Source organism: Phyllobates terribilis, unplaced genomic scaffold (assembly GCF_046119375.1).
Source record: "Phyllobates terribilis strain yellow unplaced genomic scaffold, ASM4611937v1 Scaffold_7__3_contigs__length_470593459, whole genome shotgun sequence".
In the NCBI taxonomy this organism is placed as follows: domain Eukaryota; kingdom Metazoa; phylum Chordata; class Amphibia; order Anura; family Dendrobatidae; genus Phyllobates; species Phyllobates terribilis.
This window is the reverse complement of record NW_027362767.1, coordinates 385,447,332-385,460,937: the sequence shown is the minus strand read 5'-3', so window position 1 is coordinate 385,460,937 and position 13,606 is coordinate 385,447,332. Positions and strand designations below refer to the sequence as shown.

General features: G+C 44.5%; 1 protein-coding gene across 1 annotated transcript in view; it reads right to left on the bottom strand.

Annotated features, from left to right (window-relative positions):
* LOC141155530 (estrogen-related receptor gamma-like) overlaps positions 1-9,901 on the bottom strand; it is a 69,180-nt gene extending 59,279 nt beyond the window's left edge. The window contains exons 1-2 of the mRNA XM_073642396.1: positions 9,843-9,901; positions 9,598-9,668 (exon numbers count right to left, since the gene is read on the bottom strand). Coding sequence (XP_073498497.1) covers positions 9,598-9,668; positions 9,843-9,901 — 130 coding nt within the window. The remainder of the gene's footprint in view (positions 1-9,597; positions 9,669-9,842) is intronic.
* Positions 9,902-13,606: the final 3,705 nt, after the last annotated feature.

Genomic DNA, 13,606 nt, shown 5'->3' with positions numbered 1-13,606 from the left:
AATAAATAAATAAAAAAGCACCTTAAAATGCAACCTTGCAATCAATAAATGGGATATAGCATATAGATAGACACAAAGATAGATGCTGCATGAGATAGAGAGACAAACACAAGGGATGAATAGACAAGACTGGCAGAAAGATATTACATAGGATAGATAGATAGTAGATCTTACAAAGCCACTCCTTCGTTGCCCTGGCCGTGTGCTTGGGATCATTGTCATGCTGAAAGATCCAGCCACGTTTCATCTTCAATTCCCTTGCTGATGGAAGGAGGTTTGCACTCAAAATCTCACGATACATGGCCCCATTCATTCTTTCATGTACACGGATCAGTCATCCTGGTCCCTTGGCAGAGAAACAGCCACAAAGCATGATGTTGCCACCCCCATGCTTCACAGTAGGTATGGTGTTCTTTGGATGCAACTCAGCATTCTTTCTCCTCCAAACACGCCGAGTTGTGTTTCTACCAAACAGTTCTACTTTGGTTTCATCTGACCATATGACATTCTCCCATTACTCTTCTGGATCATCCAAATGCTCTCTAGCAAACTTCAGACGGGCCCGGACATGTAATGGCTTAAGCAAGGGGGCACGTCTGGCACTCCAGGATCGGAGTCCCTGGCGGCATAGTGTGTTACTGATGGTAGCCTGTGTAACGTTGTTCCCAGCTCTCTGCAGGTCATTCACTAGGTCCCCCCATGTGGTTCTGGGATTTTTGCTCACCGTTCTTGAGATAATTTTGACCTCACAAGGTGAAATCTTGTGTGGAGCCCCAGATCGAGGGAGATTATCAGTGGTCTTGTATGTCTTCCATTTTCTAATTATTGCTCCCACAGTTGATTTCTTCACACCAAGCTGCTTGCCTATTGCAGATTCAGTCTTCCCAGCCTGGTGCAGGGCTGCAATTTTGTTTCTGGTGTCCTTCGACAGCTCTTTGGTCTTCACCATAGTGGAGTTTGGAGTGTGACTGTTTGAGGTTGTGGACAGGTGTATTTTATACTGATAACAAGTTCAAACAGGGGCCAGTACTACAGGTAATGAGTGGAGGACAGAGGAGCCTCTTAAAGAAGAAGTTACAGGTCTGTGAGAGCCAGAAATCTTGCTTGTTTGTAATTGACCAAATACTTATTTTACACCAAAATTTGAAAAAAAATTCTTTCCAAATCAGACAATGTGATTTTCAGGATTTGTTTTCTCATTTTGTCTCTCATAGTTGAGGTCTACCTATGATGTCAATTACAGGCCTCTCTCATCTTTTTAACCCCTTAAGCCCCGGAGCATTTTTCGTTTTTGCATTTTCGTTTTTGCTCCCCTTGTTCCCAGAGCCATAGCGTTTTTATTTTTTGGTCAATATGGCCATGTGAGGGCTTATTTTTTGCGGGACGAGTTGTACTTTTCAACGCCATTACTAGTTTTACCATATCCTGTACGGGAAAATGGGAAAAAAAATTCCAAGTGTGGTAAAATTGCAAAAAAAGTGCAATACCACAGTTGTTTTTTATTTATTTTTTTTACCACGTTCACTGAATGCTAAAACTGACCTGCCCTTCTCATTCTACAGGTCATTAGGAGTTCATAGACACCAAACATGTATAGGTTCTTTTATATTTAAGTGGTGAAAAAAAATTCCAAAATTTGGTAAAAAAAAAAATAAAAAAATAGCGCCATTTTCTAAGACCTGTAGCGTCTCCATTTTTCGTGATTTGGGGCTGGTTGATGGCTTATTTTTTGCGTGCCGGGCTGACATTTTTATTGATAACATTTGGGGTAGATCCGATGTTTTGATCGCCCGTTATTGCATTTTATTGCAATTTTGCGGCGACCAAAAAACGTAATTCTGGCATTTAGAATTTTTTTCTCGTTACGCCGTTTACCGATCAGATTAATTCTTTTTTTTTTTATTGATAGATCGGGCAATTCTGAACGCGGCGATACCAAATATGTGTATGTGGGTTTTTTTTTTATATATTTTATTTTGAATGGGGCGAAAGGGGGGTGATTTAAACTTTTATATATTTTTATATTTTTAAAAACTTTTTTTTTTTTACTTTTTGCATGCTTCTATAGTCTCCATAGGAGACTAGAAGCAGCAACTATCCGATCGCCTCTGCTACATACAGGGGACGAGCAGGTCCCCTGCATGCAGCAGAAATGGTCCTGTGCTATGAGCGCCGACCACTAGGTGGCGCTCATAGCGACAAGATCATGACAACCACAGGCGTCTGCTGCAGACCCTGGGTTGTCATGCATGCCCATCGGCGACCCGCGATCACGTGACGGGGTCGCCGGTGGGCGGGGCTTATGACGCGCTACCCGGAAGCGCGCGTTAAATGCTGCTGTCGGAGATTGACAGCGGCATTTAACATGTTAACAGCCGCGGGTGGATCGCGATTCCACCCGCGGCTGTTGCGGGCACATGTCAGCTGTAATAATCAGCTGACATGTGCTCCGTTCAGTGAGGGCTCAGCGCAGCAGCCCTCACTGAACGGGGGGGGGGGGGGTATGCAAATGTGCGTACTAATACGTCCCCGGTAAGTAAGGGGTTAAGTGGTAGAACTTGTACAATTGATGGCTGACTAAATACTTTTTTTGCCCCACTATAGATGAATAGATATTGATAGATAGATATATGGATAGATACAGTGGTGGCCAAAAGTATTGGCACCCCTGCAATTCTGTCAGATAATACTCAGTTTCTTCCTGAAAATGATTGTAATCACAAATTCTTTGGTATTATTATCTTCATTTAATTTGCTTGCAAGGAAAAAACACAAGAGAATGAAGCAAAAATCAAATCATTGATCACTTCACACAAAACTCCAAAAATGGGCCAGACAAAAGTATTGGCACCCTCAGCCTAATACTTGGTTGCACAACCTTTAGCCTAAATAACTGCGAACAACCGCTTCCGGTAACCATCAATGAGTTTCTTACAATGCTCTGCTGGAATTGTAGACCATTCTTCTTTGGCAAACTGCTCCAGGTCCCTGATATTTGAAGGGTGCCTTCTCCAAACTGCCATTTTGAGATCTCTCCACAGGTGTTCTATGGGATTCAGGTCTGGACTCATTGCTGGCCACCTTAGAAGTCTCCAGTGCTTTCTCTCAAACCATTTTATAGTGCTTTTGGAAGTGTGTTTTGGGTCATTGTCCTGCTGGAAGACCCATGACCTCTGAGGGAGACCCAGCTTTCTCACACTGGGCCCTACATTATGCTGCAAAATTTGTTGGTAGTCTTCAGACTTCATAATGCCATGCACACGGTCAAGCAGTCCAGTGCCAGAGGCAGCAAAGCAACCCCAAAACATCAGGGAACCTCCGCCATGTTTGACTGTAGGGACCGTGTTCTTTTCTTTGAATGCCTCTTTTTTTTTCCTGTACACTCTATGTTGATGCTTTTTCCCAAAAAGCTCTACTTTTGTCTCATCTGACCAGAGAACATTCTTCCAAAATGTTTTAGGCTTTCTCAGGTAAGTTTTGGCAAACTCCATCCTGGCTTTTTATGTCTCGGAGTAAGAAATGGGGTCTTCCTGGGTATCCTACCATACAGTCCCTTTTCATTCAGACGCCGACGGATAGTACGGGTTGACACTGTTGTACCCTCGGACTGCAGGGTAGCTTGAACTTGTTTGGATGTTAGTCGAGGTTCTTTATCCGCCATCCGCACAATCTTGCGTTGAAATCTCTCATCAATTTTTCTTTTCCGTCCACATCTAGGGAGGTTAGCCACAGTGCCATGGGCTTTAAACTTCTTGATGACACTGCGCACGGAAGACACAGGAACATTCAGGTCTTTGGAGATGGACTTGCAGCCTAAAGATTGCTCATGCTTCCTCACAATTTGGTTTCTCAAGTCCTCAGACAGTTCTTTGGTCTTCTTTCTTTTCTCCATGCTCAATGTGGTACACACAAGGACACAGGACAGAGGTTGAGTCAACTTTAATCCATGTTAACTGGCTGCAAGTGTGATTTAGTTATTGCCAACACCTGTTAGGTGCCACAGGTAAGTTACAGGTGCTGTTAATTACACGAATTAGAGAAGCATCACATGATTTTTCAAAAGGTGCCAATACTTTTGTCCACCCCCTTTTTTAGGTTTGGTGTGGAATTATATCCAATTTGGCTTTAGGACAATTTTTTTTGTGTTTTTTCATTGAAGACGAATTAAATGAAGATAATAAGACCAAAGAATTTGTGATTGCAATCATTTTCATGAAGAAACTGAGTATTATCTGACAGAATACTTTTGGCCACCACTGTATATGGATAGATGGATGGATAGATAGATAGATAGATCATAGCAAAAGTGACCAGCACCTCCTGACAAAAAGAGTCAATAAAGTGAACTGTTGCAAGCTGCTGTGACTGCAATAATATATTATACTATACACTATACTTATAGATGTTCTTAGCGCACACATTTGCCAATTCGTGGCTGCCCGTCTGCCATGATGAAGACATACCTCATTGTCAAGGTATACAAATTAAAAAAGAGTAGGTAGGATCCTGGACTAATTAAAAACAGCCTCAGATTGATGGGTGAAGAGCTCAGTGAAATATGGAGGCAATCACTACCTCCAAATGTAAGTTGCAAAGAAACATATCGGACCAGCACCTCCGAACAGAATGAAGCAAATGTGACAGGTGCAAGATAGTGTTTGCAACACTATAGGAACAAGAGCAGAAGCTCTGATCCAAGGCAGGTCCGTATGACAGGGTAGATCCCACCTCTTGGTGGCAGATGGGCACACAGCTTTGTATATGTATAGTCTATATGACAGTAATGCAGTTCCATAACCATATTTAACATTAAATAAACCTTTGGACACAGTGTGAGGCTGAAATTATTTCTTTGTTGATAAATTTGGTAAACATTTACACTTCTGCATTATAGATCCGTATTATTATTATTATTTTAATTTTCCGTATGTGTGTACATATATTTATCCGGATCATTAGTAAGTGGGTAATTAATCATTTAGAACTAATAATTATGGTAATCCCGGACCGTACATTGCAGTTCAGCAAATCCCCCTCACCCCTATCTCACCCCCGTGGCATTAAAGGACCACAGCCGGCTTATTCTAGCAGATTAGGGTCACTCACAAGTGATCAGGGCTTATCTCCAGGTCGGAGCCCTATAGGTCAGCTGCTGGTTCTTCTAGCAATCTGAGGACCACTGCTTGCTGCCCCAAAATGGGTTTACCCATCATCTACATTTAGCAATCAATCCACTGGATAGATAAGTGTCTGATTCCTGGGGGTCTCACTGATCACTAGAACAGATAAGTCTCTGATCGCCAGGGTTCCCCCTGATCACTAGAACAGATAAGTCTCTGATCGCCAGGGTTCCCCCTGATCACTAGAACAGATACGTCTCTGATTGCCGGGGTTCCCCCTGATCACTAGAACAGATAAGTCTCTGATTGCTGGGGGTCTCACTGATCACTAGAACAAATGAGTGTCTGATTGCTGGGGGTCCCACTGATCACTAGAACAGATAAGTCTCTGATTGCTGGGGGTCTCACTGATCACTAGAACAAATAAGTGTCTGATACCTGGGGGTCTCACTGATCATTAGAACAGATGAGTGTCTGATACCTGGGGGTCTCACTGATCCCTAGAACAGATAAGTGTCTGGGTCCTGGGGGTCCCACTGATCATTAGAACAGATGAGTGTCTGATACCTGGGGGTCTCACTGATCATTAGAACAAATGAGTGTCTGATACCTGGGGGTCTCACTGATCATTAGAACAGATGAGTGTCTGATACCTGGGGGTCTCACTGATCCCTAGAACAGATAAGTGTCTGGGTCCTGGGGGTCCCACTGATCAGAAGAACAGATAAATGTATGATTGCTGGGGGTCCTACTGATCACTAGAACAGATAAGTGTCTGATTCCTGGGGGTCTCACTGATCACTAGAACAGATAAGTCTCTGGGTCCTGGGGGTCCTATTGATCACTAGAACAGATAAGTGTCTGATTCCTGGGGGTCCCACTAATCACTAGAACAGATGAGTGTCTGACTGCTGGGGGTCCCATCATTGGATCAATCAAACATTATGAAAGAGCTGACTGAAATTAGAAAATAAACTCCCCCCCCCCCCCAGAAACAGCGCCCCTCCTCTTCAATGGCTACATCTGGTAATGCAGTTTAGGGGAGCAGTGGCCAAAGTCAGATCATCAGATTCTTTCGGTTACATAGATATCAGTATTTTTGCAGTACTAATACCAGGCGCCATGTTAATTGTCACCTTCAATTATTTTTTTCTGTAATTTGTCACTTTTTACGGATCGAACGTGCTGAGCAAATGACAACTAATCATCAGTTTCTGAGCAGCTAATTAGGGGACGGTCAATATGGCTGCACTTCCTCTTGTCACACTTGCAGAAATGGTTGTCATAGTCTGAAGTGAGCTATTCTTCCCAACCCTCTATACACATGCACACTCAGGTTGGTTGAGCGCACATATGTTTGCAGGAGAAAAAGGGCAGTAAGCTGAGCTCAAAGTTAGGCAAACAGCAAAATTCTTGTGGCAAATAAATAGCAGATATTAATCCCCCATAAGTATTGACATACATATAATTTCTCAGTTCCTCACTGTGAAGTCACTTTAGATGTAAAAAAAAATGTTTTGACCGCCTGAAGCTGCCACAAGATGGCACTCACTGCATACACAGCTTCTATTAAAGCCAGTGCGAGCAATATATACTTGCAGCGAGCTTTTTCTCGTGGCCTGCAGCTTTTTCAAGATACCAGGCTGCTCTGCTAGAAGTTTGGCAAAGTCCACAAAGTTAGAAGAGGAGATATGTATGTGCTAATGGCCAACAACGAACATATAGTGCACCCCCTTCTGGTGAGACTGTATAATTACTTATACTTAATGTACAGTCAGTTTTACAGATCTGTGCTTTAATTATGTAAAATAGGTCATTGCATATGGAAAATACATTTTAATAGCATATAAAATGTCATAATAGACTAAAGAAATCAGATAAAAAATCTCAAACAATTTTTTTTATTTTATCTGATTTAATTAATTTAATACTGTATCAAGGCACAGGACTCTCCAAAGATAGTAAAATATCTAATAGATGGCGTCTGCTGAACGTCCCACTGGCTATTCCAGGGGTCTCAAACACGCGGCCCTTCAGGCTGCTTCATGTGGCCCGCAGGAACCATAGACCCCAATCGTGGCCCGGTCCACGATTGGGGTCTATCAGAGGCCAGCAGCTGACATCTGCGTCCCAACGCAGCGGCGTATGACGTCACTGACACGCGCAGATGTCAGCTGCTGGCCTCTGATAGGCCGGCGGCTGGCACTGGTATTGCTGTGCAGAGAGCCGGTCTCTGCGCAGCAATACACTGAACTGAAGCGCAGCTGCCGGCAGCTCCTGGACCGGGCCACGATTGGGGTCTATGGTGCCTGCGGGCCACAGGTGCAGAAAGGACGCAGAGGGAACGGAGGACAGGTGAGAAGAATCTTTTTTTTTTTTTCTCTTTTATGTGTAGAACGGCACAAGGGACAGTCCTCCAAGATGGGGACCAGGCTGGGGACAGTCCTAAAAGATGGGGACCAGGCTGGGGACAGTCCTAAAAGATGGGGACCAGGCTGGGGACAGTCCTAAAACATGGGGACCAGGCTGGGGACAGTCCTAAAACATGGGGACCAGGCTGGGGACAGTCCTAAAACATGGGGACCAGGCTGGGGACAGTCCTAAAACATGGGGACCAGGCTGGGGACAGTCCTAAAACATGGGGACCAGGATGGGGACATTACTACAAGAGGGGGACCAGGATGGGGACATTCCTAGAAGATGGGGACCAGGCTGGGGACAGTCCTAAAAGATGGGGACCAGGCTGGGGACAGTCCTAAAATATGGGGACCAGGCTGGGGACAGTCCTAAAACATGGGGACCAGGCTGGGGACAGTCCTAAAACATGGGGACCAGGCTGGGGACAGTCCTAAAACATGGGGACCAGGCTGGGGACAGTCCTAAAACATGGGGACCAGGCTGGGGACATTACTAGAAGAGGGGGACCAGGATGGGGACATTCCTAGAAGATGGGGACATTACAACAAGATGGGGACCAGGATTGGGCATTACTACAAGATGAGGACATATCTACAATATGGGGACCGGTATGTGACATTACGACAATATTGGGCCCAGGATGGGAGACATTACAACAAGATGGGGACCAGAATGGAATATTACGACAAGATGGGGACAAAGATGGGGGACATTACAAGATGTAGACCAGGGTGGGCACATTACTACAAGATTTTGGCAGAAAAACGTCAAAATAAAGCATGAAAATATATTTTGCCACTAAAAATGCTGCTTCATATATAAAATAAAGTAAACCAAAAAAGTGCACGTTTATTATCGCCACATCCGTAACGACCCAAGCTATAAAAATAAAACAGCAAAAATGTTCAAAAGGTGTATAGAAAAAAAAATGGTATCACTAAAAATGTCACTTTGTCCTGCAAAGAATGCAGCCCCCCAAATTAATTTTTTTTCCGCATGCGGCCCATATACCCAGCCGAGTTTGAGACCCCTGGGTTATTCGTTGTAAGAAGCAAACGAACAAATTGCCTGCAACAACTCAGCCCTCTTGTGGCCAGAATCATAATTGCAGAAAAGTTGTAAAAATTAGAAAAAAAAAATAAAAAAAGCATCTCCAATAAATAAATGTTTATCAAATATACATTTATTTTAGGTCTGTGCGGTCTGATACTCTAATATATAGCACCAGAACAAAGGTGTAGTTTTGTAACAACTGGACAGCCATAAAGTAGAAATCACTTATATACAGACTCTCCTGCGATCATTTATCCCACTGACTACCAAAATTTAGGTGGGAAACCCCACTTAAAGAGGTTGTCCAGGATTAGAAAAACATGGCTGCTTTCGTTCAGAAATCGCACCACTCCTGACCATGTATTACAGCCCAGCTCCATTCAATGCAAAAGGGGCCAAGTTGCAATACCAGCCACAACCCATAATCAGGGGTGGCGCTGTTTTTAATAAAAAGCAGCCGTGTTTTTGCAATCCTGGACAACCCCGTTTAAGTAATAAACTGCTAACGGTATGAAAAGGATATAACTTGAATCGTGGTATTTTAGTTTCTGAAACTTAAAAATATCTAAAAAATAATACATTTGACATTTTCTGAAAAGAAGGAAAAAAATACCCAAAACAAATATACAATGAAACAATAAAAACAAAAAAAATTATAATGTATAAAATCTTAAAAACTGGTAAAAATATAAAATTTAAATAAAAATAAGATTATTTTCTAAAAGGTACATTAAAAAACACAATAAAATACACAAAAAAATGATAAAATAAAATATACATTTTTTTGTTTTAGGATGCTGGATTATAACTACCAATCAATATTCTATATATTCGCAGACATAAAACAGTTAGCACATGCAAAAATGTAAAAAAAAAAAAAAAAAAAGAATAAAAAATAGTAATAGTTTCTCACCCGTTAATATACTAGAAAATATTTAATTGCAAAAAAATTGGTCTCTCTAACCATACAAGTTTTGTTATTAAAAAATGTTTTAAATCCACTTACATGGTTTGTATCTGGCTGTCACGATGTAAAGAGGTGAGGTTTTGGATGAAGTTCGGAGATTCTCTGCACAGCTATGGGGCGAGAAAGGTGCTAAACCAATGGTAGTATATTAACCTACAAGCATGGCCGACACTTGTGTGGTCCACAAGAAGATGTCAGATCGTTAGCCCCCGAGGTTATATCCAATACTGAGGACTAATGGGGTCCTTGTGTCCATCACTTCTTCTCAGGGTCAATGATCTTACCGGTCTGTGGGGTTAGTAGACGAGACCTGAGATTTCCTTGAAGTATCTGCAGCCACCATATCAGCCCTGCATGTGCGGCAGTGAAAGTTTCTACTCTGAAGCAGGTCAGTGGGGTGAGGAAGGGATAATCCGAAAGATTAAAGTTACCTCTGGGAGATGAGAGGCCGATAGAGCTTTATGCTGAGCCAGCCACTCAGCCCCCACCTGTACTGGATCTGTAACACCCCGCGCAGGCAATATACCTTATAATCTACACTATATGATCCAAGGTATGTGCCCCCTGCTCATGACACCTACAGGAGCTTTTATCACACCCCATTCTAAATCCATACACATTAATATGGAGTTGGTCCCCGGTTACAACTGTTTTCACTCTTCTGGCAAGGATTTCTATAAGATTTTGGAGCATTATAGTCCATGGTGACCTTACACCACTCCATCCGACGCTCGGCATTGTGCTTGGTGATGTAAGGCTGCATGCAGCTGCTCGGCCATGAAGCTCCCGGCAGGGCCGCTGTGTTTGTGCTTTTAATACCTGAGGAGGTCTGGACTCTGCAGTTATGGGGTCAGCAGAGCGTTGGTGACTTTTCTGCCCTCTGCTCCTCAGCACTCGGCCCCCCGGTCTGTAATGTTACAGGGTCTCCACTTCGGGGCTGAGTTGCTGTGGTTCCTTCCGCTTCTCAATAATATCACTCACAGGTGATGGGGGAAAATTTAGGAGGGAAGAAATGTCATGAACAGACTTGTTACCCGGTGGCTCCTATTACAGGACCGCGCTGGTATCAGAGCTCTGCACCACCGGCCGTTCTGTCACATGTTATATACCGGGGGTAGGGGGAGTGGATGTTATACAATGGAGGGGGCAATGGGACTGAAGTCAAAACCTGAATTTAAAATGTGTGTCCATATCGTGTAGCACTGACTTTTTATTATGCCACCCCTGTAAAGAGATAAATGGGGTCAGTAGGGGGCAGTAACGGGAAGATCCAAGGTCAAACTGATTCATATAATTTGATATATATCTCTCGCACACAGTAACCCTAGACCACTTTTAAGGCTTTTACAGGGGCTAAAATGTATTTTTAAGAGACAATTTTAAAAAAATGTAATACGGTTCCCGTTTCAGGTCCTTTACCAGAATCTCTGGGGTTCAGAACAAAAACCCTACAGTCATGTAGGGGCATGGCCTGTACAGCTACAGGACTGGGATGTGAGCACAAATCTCAATGAAAGCTAGATCTTTTTTCATTATCAATGTTTTGGAATACATATAATGTATACATTTCTTTTTCGAGGCTGAAAAGAACAAAAAAAAACCACAAAAACACTTTTTTTCTCCTGCGATTTCCTTTCCTTTAAATACACCATGTCTATATTGATGACCTATCAGTGGGGGAGGTCTGACCCCGGGCACCTCCTCCCAATGAGCGCCAGCAGCTATCAGATCTAACCAGGGTGCAGGGCAGGAACAGCACAGCGCCATACATGGCCTAGTGGTTATTTCCAGGTACTGCAGCTCAGCTCATTAGAACCAGAGTGGATGTGACCCCGGTCCACCGGCCATGACGATAATCTGTGGTCGACAGATGAATCCTCTTTTGATTAGCCAACCTGGTGCGACGCTATTGTTGCGGTATTACGTACATGCGACGTCACGCCGTGCCGATTAATCAAAAGAAGAGCCGCGGATGCCATCTACCGGGGCCGAAAGACTGGATCCTGCACCAACTATTAATCCAATATGTGCGGCCAGCTTTAGGATATGGCTACAAAGTAGGAATAAAATCATAAAACCACAATTTTAATAATAGTTCTCTATAGGAAACAAAGTAGCAAGCGAGCACGCGGCTATCAACTCTAGCGCGATCAGATGTGTACCGATTCACAATGCGCTGGTCCGGTCCTCTACGGCAGCCAGACCGGGGCAGTTTTATGTCTGTACTCTGTATCTTCTGGCCGGCATCCCAGGCGCCTCATGCAATGTCATGATGTGCACCGCACCATGATGGGCCTAATAAATGCAAGAGGTGCCCATGATTCCGGGCGCTTAGGTGAAGACTGCCCTGGTCCCGCTGCCACCCTACGGCAGCGTGAATATTTTTTTGCTTTTTTTCCCCACATTTTCCCTATAGCAAAACGTCAGATCTCTAAGAGATCAGGGTTTTCCCATCACTTTTGGGGGACACAGTGTTGCTATGAAGCAGTAATATAAATCGCGCCATGTTTAACCATTTAGAGCGCAAAGCCGTTAATAAAGCAGTAATATGGCCGGAGAGGAGAGTTAGCCCCAAATAAAAGAAGTGATCCTTTATAGACTCGAGCGTTTCCTCTAATCTCCACAGCCCTGTACACACACAGCATTAGTAACAGATCACATATACTACTCACAAAAAGTTTGGGATACTTGGATTTCAAGTGAAATTTATGGAAAACGTAAAAAGTTCCTGCTACAGTGATATTTTATAATGACAGTCGGGCATTTCAGTAGAAGCAGCAATGGTGATTTCCTCATCTCAAACAATTTATTGAAACACAAGCCAACAACAGTAATGGATATACCCCAACTAAAAATGTCACTGTCTCAATAACTTGTCATGTGGCCTTGAGCATCAATTACAGCTGACAACGACGTCTCCTGCTGTCCACAAGTAGAGTTATTGTCTGCTGAGGCACGGCGTCCCGCTCTCCATGTGCTGAGGCACGGCGTCCCGCTCTCCATGTGCTGAGGCACGGCGTCCCCGCTCTCCTTGTGCTGAGGCACGGCGTCCCCGCTCTCCTTGTGCTGAGGCACGGCGTCCCCGCTCTCCTTGTGCTGAGGCACGGCGTCCCCGCTCTCCTTGTGCTGAGGCACGGCGTCCCCGCTCTCCTTGAGCTGAGGCACGGCGTCGCCGCTCTCCTTGAGCTGAGGCACGGCGTCCCCGCTCTCCTTGAGCTGAGGCACGGCGTCCCCGCTCTCCTTGAGCTGAGGCACGGCGTCCCCGCTCTCCTTGAGCTGAGGCACGGCGTCCCCGCTCTCCTTGAGCTGAGGAACGGCGTCCCGCTCTCCTTGAGCTGAGGCACGGCGTCCCGCTCTCTTTGTGCTCAGGCACGGCGTCCCGCTCTTCTTGAAGGGTGGCCCTCAGGTCTTTGAGGTTCTGGGGTACAGAGTTACGAGCCTCTACACAGCGACTCAGCTGATTCCATAGGTTTTCTATGGGATTCAGGTCTGGAGAAAGTGCAGGCCGCTCTATTTGAGGTTCCTCAGTCTCCAGCAGAAGTTCCCTAATGATGCGACCTCGATGAGCTGGAGCATTGTCCTCCATGAAGATGAGATTAGGCCTGTGTTGTTCATGCAGGAACACAATGACTGGAGTAATGATGTTATTCAGTAGTAAGGGCTTGTCACTGCACCAGTCACATTCTGTAGTGACTAGACACACCTGCCCACACTCTACCACCACCAAAGGCTCGTCTGATGACAATAGTGGCTGATGCATAGCTCTCCCCTTCATGTCACTAACATCGTTGGCGGCCATCATTTCTGCTCAGTGTGAATAGACTTTCATCAGTGAACAGCACTGAGGCCACTGGTCCCTCGTCCAGCGTAGATGACGCCTGAGCCTGGTGGTGTTGTCTGCTACCCTTGCAGGTCGTCTAGCACGCAGACCATGCTGATGTAAACGGTTTCGAGTGGTCTGACGTGACGTTGGGTGCCTCTCACCTCCCTTACAAGTGCCTGGAGTTCTGTGGATTCATCATCTGCTTCTGAAGGGCATTGTTCACAA